Consider the following 18,322-nt stretch of genomic DNA (forward strand, 5'->3'; position numbering starts at 1 on the left):
ATTAGTGCAGTAACAGGAACATGGCTCATCTGAGCTTTAATGCTAATTAAGAGGTAACAGATAGCAACTTGACTACCATGTTTAGAAGTTGATCAGAAATTATTATTCACAGAGGCACACATGGGTTCAGCTGCTCAGCACAATGTACAGCAACATTTGTACCAGAATGTCAGCCTGTGCCTATCAGGGAAGAGTCGTACCCCAGCCTCATTTGCCTCCCCACCATGATGGACGGATGTAGCGTAGAGGCTCCCCTGCAACTACCTTGCTCCAATTCGCTGGCAGTGGGCAAAATCTAAACTCCCATCACTTCCCACTTAAAAATGCAGGAATTCAGAACCAGATTATTTAGATTATTTAGCCATCAAAAAGAGATTTTGTTATTTGTGTGGATTTGCTTTTCTTAAATTGTGCTGTGCCCTTAGTGTTTTATGATTTTCCCTCTGCAGCCTGTTGTACAATTCCACTACTATTCCCACACTTCCAAAATCATGATTTTGCCCTTCTTGCTCCAGATACTCTCCTTTCCTCCCTTTCTATCTCCTGTTGCTTTCCTAGCAATGAATTTTACCCTTGGCCTCTCAGACAAGTATATCCTGCCTGCATAGGTTCTGTCTTTTATTCAGTTCTGTGCTGCACCTTCCTGCTCCAGAGCACATCACAGCACTCCCAGCACCCGAGCTATATTCCCACTACTTTTTCAGTGGCCATGAGAAATCAAGATATCTGAACAGGCACCGTCTAAAACTTTGAGGCTTGAAATATAAAATTTGATGAAGAATATCTGTTGCATCTTGAGGTAGAGACTGAGAGCTGTGATTCAGATCTGTCCTTAAACGCGTCCCACCTCCCTTTAAAGCTTCCATAGAAATTCCTATACCTTAACTACAAATACAAACTCTCCAGTCTAAAGTTTAATTCTTTTGGGATATGGCACAGCAAAAGCAAACAGATATGGAGTTAAAAAGAAAGTTTTCCAATTCAGTTGCTATTTACTTAGGTGAAAAAGGAAAGATAACGCATAGAGTGAAAATGAATAAGCGATTTCTCATCAGTTCACCTTCCCCAAGAGTCTCTGTGTTCAAACAGGCAGGACTGTTGCTTATCAAGTTCCTGTCAAGTAGCTCCTCAGCCACTGCAAAAGCTGAGGGAAGGGTAAAGCAGCACCTGGCCCAGCTTACCTCAGACCTGACAGGCAAGCTTGGCCCTTTCCACAGAAAAGAAACTGCCTTACGTGTGGCCAGCCCACTTTTAAGGATGACTCAGTTTGTGCCGTCAAGTACCTAAATTCACTAACTGTGTTGTACAATGTCATTCCTGTCTTGGGCATATAGTCCAATACAGAAGGAAAAAGAAACTAAAAAGGAGGCAAAGAAAACCCATGTTCAGATTGAATCCAATACTCAACACTCGTGCAGCAAGAAGAATCCAGCATCAAACTGAAGTAAGAAATACGGGTAGATTCCCAGGCTGGTGTAAGCTGGCAAGGATGCTGTGGTGTCAGTGAGTATCTGTCACGCAGATGTGATTTCAGGAAGATTCATGGTGCTCCACAAAGAGGGGCAGCTGAGTGAGAATTCCTTGCAGTGCAGACCCCACGTTTCATCAAGAAATAAATTTAAAAGCATAATTTTAAATCTCACCTACACATATAGGGTTCTATTCACCCACTGCATAGTCCTGTGAGGAACCAAGTACAACTAAATGAAACATCAGTGATTTCTAAAAACAAGCCATATGCTCAGCCTTTCTGACTTCTGTCAGATTCTGCATGGCTTTTGCCTCAGAACTGTATGTGGATAGTATTTGCATATAAATTATGATATGTCCTAAATTGGATTGCATTGAAATCCTATTTCAATAGGTCTAGGGCTCTCCAGGAATTGTTTAAATTTAAGTGAACATTCGGATGTGCACTATGGATAGTCTGAAAAAATATCAGTTGTCTTCAGTATATCAAATATTACTTGCAATTGCACAGTATCATTGCACAGTATCAGTTCTGCTGGTGCTATTTCCTATTGGAATTGTGCAAACACTTCAAGTTGAAACTGGTGGGTAATTTGATTTGTAACAAAATACAAAGCCAGCTGAACTCATTCTGACTTCAGATTTCCATGTAAACATTGCACGTGTCTGGCTATAACTTAAATTGGGATGCAATCTCTTCAGTGTCACCTGGTCTCAAGCCCAAGTGCCCTGGGTGGAGCTGATGGGTGAGCTATATGTCAATCCTTCTTATTTCAGGTTTGATTCCTGTGGAAACCAATATAAAGCCTTGAATCTAAACTTTCTTTTTTCTGAAAGTAATGGTCCAGTGCATTTCAAAACAAGACAGAAAATGAAGAAAAATACAAGAGAACAAAATTACAATCAGGTTATCACATAATTGAATATATTTTTAACCTTAAGCATGGTAGACAATAGGGATGGCAGTTTTGAAAGAAATCTGAAATCTAAAATAAGTGACTTCAGCTAAGTAGAACTCAACTGACAACTACTGCCCAAGAACATACTTTAGAAACTGTGTTTGCTGAAACCGTAAAGTGATTACTCATTGGAAGAAGTTGTGGAGTTCAACTATTCATATTCTTGTTCAAGTACTACATGACAGACACCAACAACTGGCAACCTGCTTTCTTCTGGCTACAGCAGCCAGTGAAGCTCTCCTAATCCCTGGCTCATCTGCATGCTCCTGCCAGAGAAAAATTTCACTTTCCAATGTCAGCTCTTGAGATCTCAAGCACCTTACTGCCTCAAAAGGCAGGCAAACCAAAATGGATGGACAGACATGGGAAATACTAAAAATGAACCTGAAAAAGCTTGTCTGTATACAAAAAGATTACATAGCATCTATTAAAAAATGTTAAGATCATGAGAAACAGAAACAAAGAAATCCCCAGCTTGGCCTGAAATGGAATGGGAGGGGGACTTCCCTGTGAGCAGACATTTGCAGTTTTTAAATCTTCTGCTGATTGCAGAACCACTGTGACATTTCCACCCTCCATAAACTCCTGCTAAAACGTTTCCACTCACTCTACTGAAGCGTGCCATGCTTCCCCTTCCCCTTCACCCCTCACCATTCAGCTGCCACCTCCTATGGGAGCTACTGAGACAACTGGCTACATCTCCTATGCATGTTTGCATATGAAAACCTAAGCACCTAAAGCAATCATACAAAGATGCTGTGTTCAACCACACTGGGATTGTATGTCTGATTTGAAATTGTATTTGCATGGGAATATATGTGGAGGAGTACTGTGCGTGTTCTCCACTTTTTTTTTTTTTTTTTTTGCCATTTCCATTGCTCTCCAAAGTCCTGCTTACAGTGAACAGAGATGAGGCAGGAAGCTGTTTGAAGCTTTGGGAAATTGTTGGGAAGGAGTCAGAGAAGAGTAGCAGAATTTTTGCTTTCTTTAAATCCCCTTTTCAGCTCCAGAGAGACTCCCTGGAAGATTAATTCACGGACATGACTGTGTTTGTTTGAAAACACTCCCAGTGAGAGATAATTGTTTATTCAGACTGATACAGACAATATAAATTAATCAGTCAAATCACTACTTAGTCCTTAATAGATACTGATATGGAGGAAGAAGTAGAAGGAAAAAAACCAACCCTATCCACAACTTCTAAATCACTGTATGCGTGACATGAGATTGTACAAGTGCCCTATACTGCAGCTAATTTGATATTGCACTAGATCTGTGGTAATGACTTTCTTCTCTCAAATGAAGGTATGAGAAGCAAAGAAGAAAGATATATATTTCCAGCTATTTTTTATTCCTACGGTGTATTCCTTTAACACTAACATATTACCATTCTAAAATCATGATACTTTTCAGCAGTCTTTAAACTCTTATAAATTCCTTAGGAAATGAGGAAATAGCAGCAGCTTCAGCTTGAGGACAATGCAACAGAGCCAGAACAGTATCTCTTTCAAGACAAAAATCCAATCTATCCACACAGGATAGTAGGACCTGCAGGGTCTGAAGTGACAGATACATAGTGCTACATGGAACTCTCATACGAAGGTACCGATATAACTTAGACTCATTACACTAGCAGTTCTAACTGCAATTCTGATAAGAAACCATTTAAACATGACCACAAGGCTGTGCTGTCTGGGTACAGATACTCCTGATTGACCCAGGTAAATAGGGTACACTCTATAACAAGTCAGGAGTAGTACTAACAGATCCCATATTATAAGTATGTATTACACTGTTCATCCAGATTGAACACACCTTGCCAAAAAGAGACTTCTAATCTTGAATCACAGTCAGACTAAAAGCTTCCCGCTCAATTAAGTGAGAAACAGAATTTATTTTAAGTAATTTGGACTTTGCATTGGCCAATGTGCACTTCCAAGAAACAAAGAAAAGCTGCTCACAGGACTGATAGTAATATTCTGCTAGATTCATCTTTTCTTCCTGGTCTCAATCATGAATCCATGTTTACTGCTGACCATCTGAATACCTAGAGAGTAGTAGCAACATTCCGTCTTCTGGAATAAGTGTTGGAGCTACAGCCCTGAAGGGACATGCCTACTAGAGCCACGGTCTGAATGGGAGTCAAAGCTGGGACAGAGCAGAAATGAAAAGAAGGTGAAGTTATTCGTTATGGCTCTTGACTTGGGTTACTTGGCCACTACTGAAAACCCCTCCAAGTATATGTTGTCTGCCTCTTTCTTGGTTCCTCTGGATTGACCTGTCTTGTGAGTGATGGCTTTTTCCAAGCCATGGACCTATCATATCTACCCCCTTCTTCTTCAGAAAAGCCTTGGTTCAAACTTAAAGATAACCAGTGTGTCTAAGTCTCATGAAGATAACTATCAGAAACCCTGTTTTTCTCTGCATGTACCTTCAGAACAGACTGCACGGGGAAACATAAGGCTTACATTTAAACAAACTTCCTTTTTACACCCCTTTACCACCAGCAATTTTGAAAGAGAGTTTTGGGGGTCCTCCTTTCCCCTTCCTTATAGTACAAATGGGTCACTGAACTTCACGGTTTGAAACATTAACAGAACTATCTGTCCTTCATTAAAAGCCATTAATGACAATGATAATGGTGCTAATTAGGCTGTGCACAAACATGAACATGCTTCAACAGCTTCAGAGCTACAGGCAATCAAAGATCCAAATTAAAACCAGCTGCTGTCCAGAGGCAATGAGCACTAACAGCCCCCTTCATCCGCACCCCAAAGCGTGGGACACGCAGTCAACATCCACTTGAACACGTAGAGCAGATGCTTTTGATACATACGTGAATCAGGGAGTTTTGTCCTTGCTTCTTTTGTTGTTTCTCACTGGGTTGAGTTTCAAGAATGATTGGGAAACACAACAGCAGGCTGTGAGCACGGATCCTCTATCATCATCTGCAATTCCTAGTTCTCTTATGAATAGCAGCGGGTGCGTACACAGGGCTTGGAAATGCACAACATAGTGCTGGAAACAATGCCCAGCAAAGGACATTGACTATTGACTTACTGTTATCTCCAAATCTGACCTCTGGAAATCCCTCTGTTATTTCCTGCCTTGATTTCTTAGTTTCTATATTCTTTCTGATATCTGAAGCAATTGAAGTTTCATGCAGTTTTGGTTTCGCTTTTAACTCGGTTTTGTTGTTATTTTTTAAACACAAAATGCATCATATACCACATGGGAATTCAGCATGCACAGACTAGTGGCACTTGAGGACAACTATAAATTCTTCAGATAACATATATCAGCTAGAATCATGCCTATTTGAATGTGAAGAGTATTAGAAAGCTCAGATAAGGTTGATCAATTAGTTTGAAAATCTTTGTTCAGACCTCCAGGCAAAGCAAAATGAATCAAAAATAATAAACAAAATCTTTTTTTTTTTTTAGATTGCTGGAGTGAAGCAGTCACAGTATCTATATTTTATCAGCCTGGATTTCTGAAAATGCATCAGTGTCACTTATTCCAGCGTAATACTGTATGCCCTATGCACTTTTGAAAGATAGTGATAAGCATCCTGAATCTGTTTTCACCATACACCATCACCAGACTTCTCCCAACCGACGGCAATATTTCTTTACAGTCAGATGTAATAAAATAGTGTCCCACTCCAGAAGCGACTCATTACCCAGGCCAGCTGAAGGAGGTTATCAGACAGGTGGTATTACTGCACAGTGACCTGTGAAGGTTGTTAATCCAAGATGGAAGATCCCAAGGAGAGCACAGGAGGAGATGCCTGTAGCAGGGCAGAGCCAGGTCACTCTGCAGCCAGCACCTGCTTTGGAGTGGTTCTTTTCCTCAGTTCCTTTTCTTCCCCACAGAAGACGGGGTGAAGCCATCTGCCAGGCTGTATGCAGCATCTCACAGCAACGCAGCAGGGAGTCAAAGGACAAATTCCTCACTGGCAGAGAAAGGTTATTTGTGCGGGCACAGAGATTGGCAGCTCCTTGCTGATATCTTCCAGGTTACAGGAGTAGCAGGACTAATAATGATACTATGAAACTGCACTTTTTTCTTCTTCTTTTCTTCCTAGTGAAATCGTTATTTGCAAAGAGATTTCACACTGCTGTATTTACATCTCAGCTTACCAAATAGCTCCTCCTTCTTTCTGTTTTGTATAGACCACAAACCTGTCAGAACAAAACCTCTTCCCAGCCCCCTCAACTGTATTCAGCACATTTAACTTGGAGGGCCCCTGATTCTGACAAAAAAGTCCCCAGGCACCTCTGTAATTGAAGTAACTTCATTAAGCTACAGAAATTAAAAGGCAACAAAACAACTCCCATTCACATTGCAGAGATTCAAACATGCTGACGACACAGATCAGGAAGATCAAAGTGATAAAATCCTACCGACTCAGTGATTGCCTCTTACTTTGTATGGCATACGTTTTCAAAACGGCACATAGACAGATTTCACAGATTTCATGTTTAACAGGAAAAGCGTGGATAGTAAGTGCTGCATTAGTGCAGGGTTTATTTCAAGAGAGAGAGGAAGGGGAAACCCCATGACTCTGGCCAGAGATCCCCTAAGCTTAGGTGGCATTCAGGAATGCCTCACCCAAGGGATGCCTCCACTGAGTACAACTGGCAGAGATTGAGCTCATTTTTACCTGCACTCTGAGACAACCCCAAGATCTGATGACTGCATTAACACAATATTGAACTTGAGTTAATCACTCCAGATGTAACTTTTGAAATACAGGCTCTGGCTGGCAATAGAGGAAACCTGCCTTTTGGGTCCCTAGCAGGCAAGTTAGTAGGAGCACAACCTCATGATGCAAAATACCGGAGTGCCTGCCCAAATTTCACAGAATCACAGAAACACCAGTGTTGGAAAAGGCCTACAAGATCATCCAGTCCAACCATCCACCTATCACCAGTGGTCCTCACTAAACCATATCCCTCAAAACAAAATCCAAACGTTCCTTGAACTAAATTTATATTGCTGAGAGATCTAGCAAGGTAAGGAGCACTGACTTCTCAGAGATGAACCATAGACTGAGGCTCGTAGCTGGCTAACAACAGCAATCTAAATCATTCAGTTTAGAGTACTGCATATTCACTTCAGTCTGAGATGGCTGCACAGACACTCCCCAAAGCAGCCAAGTGTCTGTCTTGCTTGTCTTCAAAACTTTCCTGCCTTCTGGCAGGATAGCATAACTATTCTTAGAGAAGTTATTGGAAGCAAGAATAGAAGGCCACTGGTAGCAGAAAGGATTGCAAAACCTTGTATCCTTTAGTGGATTAGTGCCTTTCTGAAAATCATGCTGGTCTAAGCTTTCAGCCCCTTTCCTCATAAATATCTAGGGCAGTGTTGAAAAATGTATGTTCCACCATCACTGAGAAATGGGCAACTTCTTTCCATTCCTCTTCCATTTGCTGGGTAAACAGGCCAATCGCGGAGTCAGCAGCCATGGCAATTTCTGAATCAATATTTATCAAGCCTTTCTCCAACTGCTATTTCATGCCTCATTGGTCAGAGAGCATCCTCTCTGAGCGAGCCAGAAAATCCTGACCTTGCAAACGGCAGAGGAGCTGCCTGAGGATAGCAAAGCAGAGCAGAGCAGCTCCTCTGGCTAAAACAAAAAATAAAAAATTTCACATGAGTGCCATTATGGCATCACACATCATTCTTCCACGCCTTTCCTTTATCCTATCCTTCTCTCAGTGTCAACCCTTGAAGCGAAATCTTCATTTAAGAGCACTAAACAAACAGCTTGTTCATTAGTGAAAATCAAGCTACATGAAAGGGACATTAAAGCCATGGATACCCGCCAGGGAGTGTTGTTAGTTTTTCCCTCTGTGCTTTTAATGACAAGGGAGATTGATTCCTTCCTACCCCTCCCCTACGTATAGTAAATGCACTCTCAATTATTCCATCAAAAACCAAAACAACTGCAACAATTAAGGGGAACAAACGGACAGAAGGAAATGTGTTTGGAGGCACAAATATACTGAATTCTGGTACTAGGTGACTACAGAGAGCAGAGACACCTGAGGGAGAATAAATTCTGTAAGATTGCTGGAAAACAGCAAAAAAAAAAAATCAACCATTAGCTTGGGGACATTTGACAGAGGGTAAAGTATAGCTCTTCAATCAATTATCACCATATTTTCCTTATAAATATACAACACAGATAAAGCAAGAGGTAATAAAAACTTGTTATAAAAACAAATATTTATTTCTATCGTTACTTGAAGAGATGAAGTAGTGCCACTCACGTGTCCTTTGAAGTCTGTGAGGTGTCTCCAGATCCCATTCAGTTAATTTGATCAATTGTGTGAATTTAGTCCAGGAAAGATTCATAGTGCCACACAATCTAGTATTACAGCATGCACCCCTGCTGCAACCTCACACATCTGAAGTTTTCCAGAAAAACACATGTACCTGAGCACAGCATGTAGAAGGCTGAAGGTGAGGAATTGTTCCTGTCAGAAATGGACTAAGAATACAATCAAAGTGCAAATGTGAAAGATCAAACAGGGGTCATTGCTCTTTTCAGTCTTAAGAAGAAGAGGAGAATGTCTCCTATCATATGAGGAATTTGTGTCTACCAGTTTGGTCTGAGTCCCAAGCTGAGCAGAGAATTTGCTTGTATTTTGGTTTTTTATTACTGTAGCATAGATGCCTTCTGTTCTCTGCACGAGTCCATTATTAAAACCAAAAAATAATAGGCAAAATTTCTATGCACATTTTCTCCTGTTCTCTTTTGAGAACTTTTTTTTGGTTGATTGGTTGGTTCTTGTTTTCTTAAAGGATTTAGCAATACCTTACTCTGTTCTTCTCAGCTTTCCTAAACAGGTCCTCCATGGCCTTTCTTTGGTGTCTGACTCTTTCCTCAGCTCCGCTCAAAGAGCATTTCACTACATTTGAAATATTGCACTCCACTCCGCATTTGAAAACTGCTTTCTATTTACTCAGAGGTGAGGGGAGGGGAGTTTTACCATGGGACATCAGATGTCAGATCCAAACTACTTGAAGTAACACATCTTGTCATCACCTTGTTCTCTGAGGAGAGGCTGCTGCCTATGCACACCTGATCCAAAGACTCCACTTACCACTAAGGAGCCTCAACTGACCTCTCAACCTCTTCCATACAAACTTGCCTCCAGTTAACCTGTTTCATAAAGTTGCCCATTTGAATTCTGACACCCAGATTTCTAGGCTTTTAGTTGCTTTTGTATTTATCTAATGCCCACAATGCTTTCCATATTAGCAGCATCAATGAACTAATGGGTTGTTATTTCTCAGATCACTGGTCAAGGCCTTGAACAAGTCCTCTGGCAATACCCATCCCTGCCCAGGACTCTGCTCCTCAACATCACCCCTACCATTTCCTATTTTCCTACCTATACATCCTCCTGCTTACTCACAGACCATGTGATAGCAACTCCATGCATACCATTGTGAACATATTTGTCATCAGTTTTTCTGTGTAATAAGTGCTTTAGCAAAATCCCAAGTGTGTGACATTTTCTGCAATTCTTTCAGACAATCATCACCATATTTTCCTTATCATACATAACACAGATAAAGTTGTCACAGCAATTGATAAAGTTTATCAACTTTATATAAGCAGTGAAATGAGGGAAACTCAGACTGTCTCCTGCCACACTCACCCGCAGCTCCTGAAGGTGACTTTGTGTTCTCAGGCTCATTCCACACCTCTCCTTGTTTCACATAGCAGCACACCAGGAAGGCAGAATGCACCATGGACCCATAGAGCTACTGTCTGGTCAGCTAGAATGCCTGTGCTAAGCAGCCAGCTGTTTCCTACCAAACAAGAATGGAAATAGCCTCGCTCTTCTCACAGCAGAGGCACTAATGGATGCCTACCGCTCTCATGAAACTCGCAGAGACTTGATAGTTTTGCTCCCTATTTTGTTTCACTGGTATAAATTGATCTGTGGGTTCTAAAGTTATTAGAAGGGTGTATCTAATGGATAACACAATTCCCCAAACCACATTCGTGAAGAAACTAGGCTAAAAACATATTTTTGCTGGATATGTGTGTACGCTTGCAGCAACAGACTTTTGGGACTCAGGCATGCTGGCAGATGCACCTGCTCACATCCAAAAGGCTCAGCAGTCCCTGCAGTCAAGCTCTGCACATAGTCAGGGTTAAGACTTGAAGTAAGGCTGAACGCTTTCCACTCTACTGCACTGGATGAGAGATAAATTTTAAAAGGTAAGTATGTTTGAATGAGTTTGGATGACACCAGGTGTTTGGGTGAGAGTACCAAAATATCTAGGATGGGCTTCCCAGCCTAACATTCACTAGCAAGCCCAAAAAGCCACAGGCTGAGCCTCCACAAGAGCAGCGAGATGGACCTTGGTTACAATAACCAGAGGAACAAAGAGGGAAAGACACAAGGCTAACTTTTCTCCACCACATGTTTTTGGTGAGGCCTTGGGCAGGTGCCTTAGCCCACATACTCTATGCTACAACTTTCCCATCTGTCAAACAGGAGAAACAGTCTGCTTCAAGAAGGAATCAGGTTGCTCAAATGCATTAGTGCTTATAGACTACTTCGAGAAATTCTATTTATTTATTTTGTAAGATGATATTTTGAGCCATCAGCTTTCAACAGCACAGTGCACAGACAATAGAGGCATGAAGTGAGCTTTTCAAGTTTGCTGTAGCAGCTCAGAGCTTTAGGACAAGATGCTTCCTCTGGACAAATAGGTCTCGCTGACTTGCCTTCCTCAGATGATTCAGAAGCTCTGACTGATGCACAATACCAGTGTTATTTTTCTGCAGTTGGATTCCTCCTCCACCCACGCCTACAGAAAGGACTGATTTATTCCTACACATGGTTACTAGCTCAATGCCCCTGCCGATCACAGGCCCCAGATGAGGCCCTTGTGTTTGACCTTCACAGCCATGAGTCAAACAGCGCAGTGTGACCAGCCTGCAGCACGTCGTTCATGAGCACAGCAGTGATGAGGTTACCCAGACCACCAGCCAGCCATATGACTACAGCATCCTAAAGAGCTTCCAAATTGAATCAAGGGGTAATAATATTTTGGTGACTCAAGAGAGAAAAACCTTTCGTCTCAGAACAAATTTCCTTTCCTGCGAAATTAAGACCTTCTGATTTCAATTTCACCTCTTCTACTGCTGCTGAAATGAAGGTGCTAAAAGCACAGATGATGTGCAGTGATGCCTTCTTTGGGGTAGACAAAACTTCTGAATCAACAGATAGAGGGACACAGCACAGCTCATTCTCTGAACACCCTGAAATAGCCGAGTATTTTCCTTTGTCCATTTTCTCTTACCTCAAATAATATCTGTCTTGATCAGAGAGATCTTACTGCAGAGATGCATTTCCTTGCTGTGGGCCAAACAGACCCTTCACAGGGACCACGTGACTGTATGTTTTTGTGCTGTTATTATTCATGGGTGTTTATGGGTAGCAAGTAAATAATGTGGCCATATATTAATGCATTGAGAGAATAGAAATCTGATGCCCACACCTTAAAAATGGTGAAGTTGTGAACTGGGTCCATACTCCATACCTATGCAATACACTAAGAATAGTTAGGAGGGGCAGCTCCTCTAATTTCCCGGCATACCTCATCAGAGAAGAGCTAGGCTACCAAAAAGAACTTGCTTTTAAGTTTCCTAGAATGTTTTGTACAGGCACATGCATGCACACATGAAACAGTTATTTCTGAAACGCCTGAAAGCAGTGTGGTGTGTCACACACAGCTGCCGCTTTCTTCAGTTTGCTATGGACACAGTTTTACTGTAAGAAGCAAACAGGGGCTTTTGTGAGAGGTGGGCACATAGACTGAGATGAGCCACCTCAGAAAAAGCCCTGGGAAGCAGACACCCTCCTGAACAGCCCAGGAATCAGTCATTTTCAGGCTTGGCTCAGTAAGCAGTCCTCTGTGTAGCAGTAAATGACAGAGGTACAGACTGGAAAATATTCTTTGCAGTCTCACTTTGGCCTGCCATGAAAAGGGAAAAACGAATCAAAAATACATCAGAATAAAAACCCGTTTAAAACTTCCTCAGGCAAAGAACATGGCAGGACTAAAAGCTTTGATGGCATTTAGGCTTCCAGCAGCACAAATCTTGTCTAAAATAAAGTAGTCTCTAGACTAGATAGTCAGATAAGACAGTGATAGATCAGCAGTTATAAGTTCATGATCTTTCAGATGAGACATAAAACGGGGGTCTTGACCCTGTGTGATCATTAAAGATCTCATAACACTTTTTGCAAAAAGAGGGCTGTTAATCCCACTGGTCTGGAAACAAACCAATTTAGATAACTACCTCAATCAATCTTACAGATTCATCTAAATACAGTACCCTGCTCTCCAGGCTAAAATACCACATAGCGTTTCTGTGTGCTGTAATACATGACTGAGTCCTCCCTACCTCAGCATTAGGTGAAGCAATCCACGTGTGCACACTGCCTGCTGCCCCTACAACAAGGTTATGAACACTAATGTTTCTAAGGAACATGGAAGCACACAGTGCAACAGGTGAGAGATTCATTGTGGACTTCAGCATGGTTCCATTTTCATTAAATCCATGTACCTCAAAGTGGACAGAAAATAAAGATTCCCAAATACTAGGTGCCAACAGATAAATTAGAAATGAAGTAGAGTAAAACACTTACACCTTTGCTATTGAATAATTGCATACAACAGCATCCAGGGAGATGGGGACAAGTTCAGGATAGCTCGAGATAACAAAGCCAAACAGATGGTCAGCAGGTGGTCTTGGCAAGTAAATTTTCAATCATCAGAGCACAATTTTTTGATAGAAATTAAGGGAAACACACAGGTTCATCCCAGGCACACCAGCTAACACCCAGGATGCCTCAGAAGCATACATTAATTCCAAAACTTCTTTACAAATAGCATTACTGAGGGCCTCAAAACTCCCTGGAGTTCATAAAATATGGAGATCCACAGGAGTGGAAAAAGCAAATAACGGAAGCTTCAACTGGGCCATGTAGTGAATGCTTAGTTTCCCAGTGCAGTGGACAGATCATCCCTTAGAAGAATATAGCAGCAATAAAATCCTGAAGGCACACACAGCTTGATCTGCAGAAGACATGGAATACAGATGTAGCAAAATGGCAAGGGATCTTTACTTTCATAAAAGTGTAAGAGGACAATCACATCTGTCACAAGAATTAAGCTTTGAAATAGTCAAAGTCTTAACAGAAGCATGCCTGCACACACAAAAAGGAATGCCTGGGCTAGAGTGTGCCTCTGGGTATTAACAGCAAAGGCTGCCTTTGAAATGAGCTCTCCATCCAGAACTGTCTGCCAAGAGAAGTATGCTATCATTTTGCAGTTAGAGGAAGAGGAAAGCTTGTTATCAAAGAAGTGCTCAATTATGGTTACTTAGAGCACTTACCTCCCATGATCCCTTGGCATTACCAGGCTGAAGCAGTTTCTCATTGTGAAGTTTGTGCCATTGCTGAACAGAGGATAAAAGCACATGACTTCCTTCTTAATGCATGCAACTTTCCAGTAAGTCTTTCCCCTCTGCAGCCAGATTACACCCCCATCCCCAAACAGGACTCCCTCACACTCACTCATTCTTGCTCCTCTCACACAGGTGGCAAAGCCGATGAGTCAGAAAGGCACCAGCAATGTTTAGCTTACAGTATGCAGTAAGGAGAATGGGAATATTTTCCAGTTACTGATTTTGTACAATTTGATGCAGTAATATGTGGTTACCTAAATTACAAAGATTGAGCTAAACCAATAACTACATTTATCGTACTCTAAGAACCTTGATCCTATACTAATTCATTCTTCATAAACATTTGGTAAGGATGAACCGTTAAGTAAGAATTTGATTTTAGGTACAATGTGACACCATCAAAGTTCAGTGTAGCATGAGAACAAGGTGGAAACATCAGCAAACTGGGAAAACATTCTGCATCAGAGCAACTGTCAGCCCAATAGTTGGGGGTGCTCTCACAGGGATCTCCTACACCATGTGAGATTACCCTAACCTCAGTCTATTGTTTTTTTCAAGAGCACATCGTATTTTCTCTCTAATTTGGACCAGAAACCGCATGTTCCTGGCAAGGGTTTAAAATGGCTATAAAATTGCTTTTTCTGTTTAAACAGAGGCCAAGAACTCCATGCTAGCTACAGGCTTTATTCTTTCTTCCATCTGCAGTGAACTATAAGAAGGACCAAAATAAATATTTACAGAAACCAGTAAGCAAAGACCGCGGATTCAAAGGAGAAGGTAAGTTACAATATTAAGAGTTGTTTCTTAACCTCTAGAGTTACTTAGTAGCAGAAAGAACTGGTGGGCAGGCAATCAGTTTGTTGCCCCCACGAGAATACTGATGATTACACACTAGCTCTAGAGCAGTTCTGCAAAACTCACATGGGTGCACCCACTACTTTTTCCAACAGTACAGTACTGGGTTGTTATGGCACCAGTGTACACTGACAGCAAAACCACTTGATTGGTGAAGAGCCGGAGTAGCTGTCTACAAGTGCTGCTGAATAGAGATATCCAGGTGCTGAATCCCACTTCTAGCCTGCAAATTGTCCTTTAACAAAAATAAGTAATAATCCACCACTGAAATGTGAGCTTCAGAGATGACTATAAAAAGTAAAACTTGCTGATGAGAGCTCATGGTAAAAAAGAATGGTCAGCAAGCCCACACTTTCCTCCAGAAATAACATGTAATAGTACCAAAAAAGAAAAAAAGGCAGAATCACACTAGAAAGTTCACTTAACATTCCTATGCTCCTCCCACTTCTTTTATCAGTGGACAGACAGTGGGAAAGCAGTGGCAGCTTCTGCCCAAATATATTTCATCCAAACTTGATCAATCTTAGAGGAGACAGAACCAAGAGGAACAAAAATGAGCTGCCATCTGTGGCGTGCAGTAAGATTTTGTGAGTGAGCTGACATGCATGTCAGACAAGAGATGCATGATACTTTAACAGAGAAACTTTTGTATTGCTCTATATTTAATTTTTATAATCTATACGAAAGAAATATTGATGCCAGGAGCAGCAAGCTGATTTCCTGTGAAGAATGCTAACAAATAACTTGACAGTTGCTGCACAGCACATTAGCATGGCTGTCATAGCATCTTCACAGTGTGACACAGATCAACCCTGCCTGAAACTACAATTCACTACCAGCAACACACACCTGGAGGTAATTGAGAACTCCTCACATGCCTGTTCATTGCAGAGGAGTTTGGACAAGATGACCTCTGAAGGTCCCTTCCAACTCTAAGAATCCTACGGCTGTATGCCCTGGTACTCCAAAAAGATCAAAAACCATGCTGAATGCACACAGTGAGGGAAACTGCTAGCAAAAGCCCATCTGCACTAAAAGAAGTCTAAACCATTGTTTTCAGAGATATGCTCATTGATTTTGTGCAGTGAAAGTTGACTGTAGAAGCAAAAATAGGAAAGTCACTTAATTCACAAGCTTCAGTTTTCCCTTTAACAGACAAACATAACAGATTAATTACTGAAGTGTCATCACATCTCTGACAGAACAGACCCAAATGGTGCAGTGCCTACACCACTTACGCAGTAGTCAATCTAAACCTTAAAGTTATAGCTCTTTTTCTCCTAAGACTTCCATGCAGGCACATCACAAGCATTGTTTATTGGTATCTGCCAAGATCTTCAGACAAGAAACCACTGAGCTACCACCTGGAACTCAGTAGCAGCACCTTTGTGCTCCAGTTAAACTGTTGTGCTACTGAGTGCTTCTGCACACAGCCACGGGAGCAAGAAAAGATGAGAGCAGGTACAAGCTGCAGTAAGAATGAGGGCAATTAAAAACAGAAAGATGAAGACCAGAAGGGAAAGAAATCCTGATAAAAGACAGCTAGGAAGCTCAAGAGAGGAGTACAGAAAGAGAGGGATGTAGGAGAGAGGAAAGAACCACCACCTCAGCTCGGCAAGAAGCCCAGGGAGAACAAAACCAAAAACTGAGCCACCATCCATGTTCCTCTGCCTTGCTGGGTCCTCTGGCTGCTAGGACCAGGCTGTTCCTAGCAGAGGGCCCCCAGACCTGCTAGAACCCCTCTGTGCATCCAGAGCCCTGCAAACCACCCCAAAGCAGGGCCTCGCTGACATGAGGGCGAGCACTGTGCTGGGAAGCTTATGTAACTCTCTTCATCCTATGGGGTAAGCATGAGGTGACATCCAGCACAGTCCAAAAACACAACCATCACCGCAGCAGCACAAAATCCTCCACAACCCCAAAGAGAAGGCACAGGTGCCCTCCTCCTTGCCTGCCAGGCACACAGCAGCCCAGAGCCCACCACACAAAACACGTAGCTCGCTACTAACCTAGCTCACGGCGTCCGCAGTTCCACCAGCTACTCCACACACCAAGAAGTAGAAAAAAAAGGGAAGAAGCACAGCGCTTTCCTCCTGCTTCTGCTGCTGATCCCTCCACAGCTCACTGAGGGCTCAGGTGCCCCTGCTTCCCTGCCCCGCCGCAGCTGCCTCCCCTTTGTGTGGGGCCGCCCTGGGGGCAGCTGGCACCACTCAGGGCGTTCTGGAAAGTTCCACTCAGCACCCTCAGCTCTGCACTGGCTGTTGCACCAGGAGCTGCACGTGGGTGTGGGGGGTCAGCAGGGCTCCCAGGTGGTCTCCAGAGCCAGGTGGTGGCCAGTATCTGCTGACTGTGCCTCGACAAAAAATTAACTTGATCCAAAGGCAAAGCAGGTGTTGCTTGGTTTAAAATGACCCTTGTTGATTAGCAGCCTGTGCACCACAGCGACCGCTCAGAGGCAGGGAGCACAGAGGGGATGTCTCTACAGGGGGTCCTCTGGTCAAAGTTTCTGAAAACAAGGGCAAAGGCCAGTAAATTACCCCTAAGTAATGTATACAAGGAATATCAGAGGGCCTCCTCTGTAAATGGAGGGAATGGATGAACTTTCAAAAACGAGAAGAAAACATATTTTGCCCCAAATTCAGTTGAGCTGGAGGCACAAGCCTGTCGCAGAGATCTTTAAGAGAACACCATAGAACTGCAAAGGAGCAAAAGCTGTGTTTCTGCTGTCTGACCCAGTAAGAGATGTATGTGTGACCTGCAGTGTATTTGTACACCCAAAACTTACAGTTGACTCCGTATCTCCAGAGCTTCAAGAGCAAAAGATTTTCAGAATTTGCCTAATAGTAGGTAGCCAGGCAGAAAATGGATTATTACATTATAAATAAATGGATTATTACATTCAACAGCCAAAAGGAAGTGGTCAATAAATACAGTAGAATGCAACTACGATGCAACATACAATGCTTCATGGTTACGTTACTGTCTTAAATATCCCAAACACTGCTTCTTACACTGGGGTTTTGATTTCTTGCCCAGCTCTCTCCTACACGGCTCAGTCCTTCCCACCCGTGGAGCACTGCTGCTGAGCTGCCTGTTTCTCTGGGAGCTGCTCAGCAGAAGCAGGCCATGCCATCAAAGCCAGACCCCAGTCCAGGGAATTCAAACCACTTGCACTGTGGCTCACGCAAATCAACTGTTTCTTCCAGAGGGAATTCTTAGCAATACCTCACGTGAAAGTTCACTGAATTCTCCACATTTTCTCCCACAGTGTACTCAAAAATGCAGGAATCTCAAACTAAGTTTCAGGGATTTTTGTTTTAGTACCAATTTTGCTGCATGTGTGAAAGTCTGTATTTAAACTAGAGAAAGCAATGCCCTCTAGTGTTCTGCAGAGGAATCTGGAAGAAGGCTCCCAAAAGCCTTACAAATTTCAAGCTTAGAGCTGCTGTACTGTCTCAGTCATTGCCAAAGTTTTGAAGTCTTATGGCTAACGCGCGACATGCTTAAAATGTTCTGCAAATAAGCAGGA

The 18,322-nt window shown here is 42.4% G+C and overlaps 1 protein-coding gene across 1 annotated transcript in view; it reads right to left on the reverse strand.

Moving 5' to 3' along the window:
• The window catches only part of LTK (leukocyte receptor tyrosine kinase), a 137,865-nt gene extending 120,103 nt beyond the window's left edge, over nucleotides 1–17,762 (reverse strand). Inside the window, exons 1-3 of the mRNA XM_042862392.1 lie at nucleotides 17,753–17,762; nucleotides 17,579–17,600; nucleotides 16,803–16,831 (exon numbers count right to left, since the gene is read on the reverse strand). Of these exons, the coding sequence (XP_042718326.1) occupies nucleotides 16,803–16,831; nucleotides 17,579–17,600; nucleotides 17,753–17,762 (61 nt within the window). The remainder of the gene's footprint in view (nucleotides 1–16,802; nucleotides 16,832–17,578; nucleotides 17,601–17,752) is intronic.
• Nucleotides 17,763–18,322: the final 560 nt, after the last annotated feature.

Source organism: Lagopus leucura, unplaced genomic scaffold (genome assembly GCF_019238085.1).
Source record: "Lagopus leucura isolate 7727_CA_CO unplaced genomic scaffold, USGS_WTPT01 Super-Scaffold_1, whole genome shotgun sequence".
In the NCBI taxonomy this organism is placed as follows: domain Eukaryota; kingdom Metazoa; phylum Chordata; class Aves; order Galliformes; family Phasianidae; genus Lagopus; species Lagopus leucura.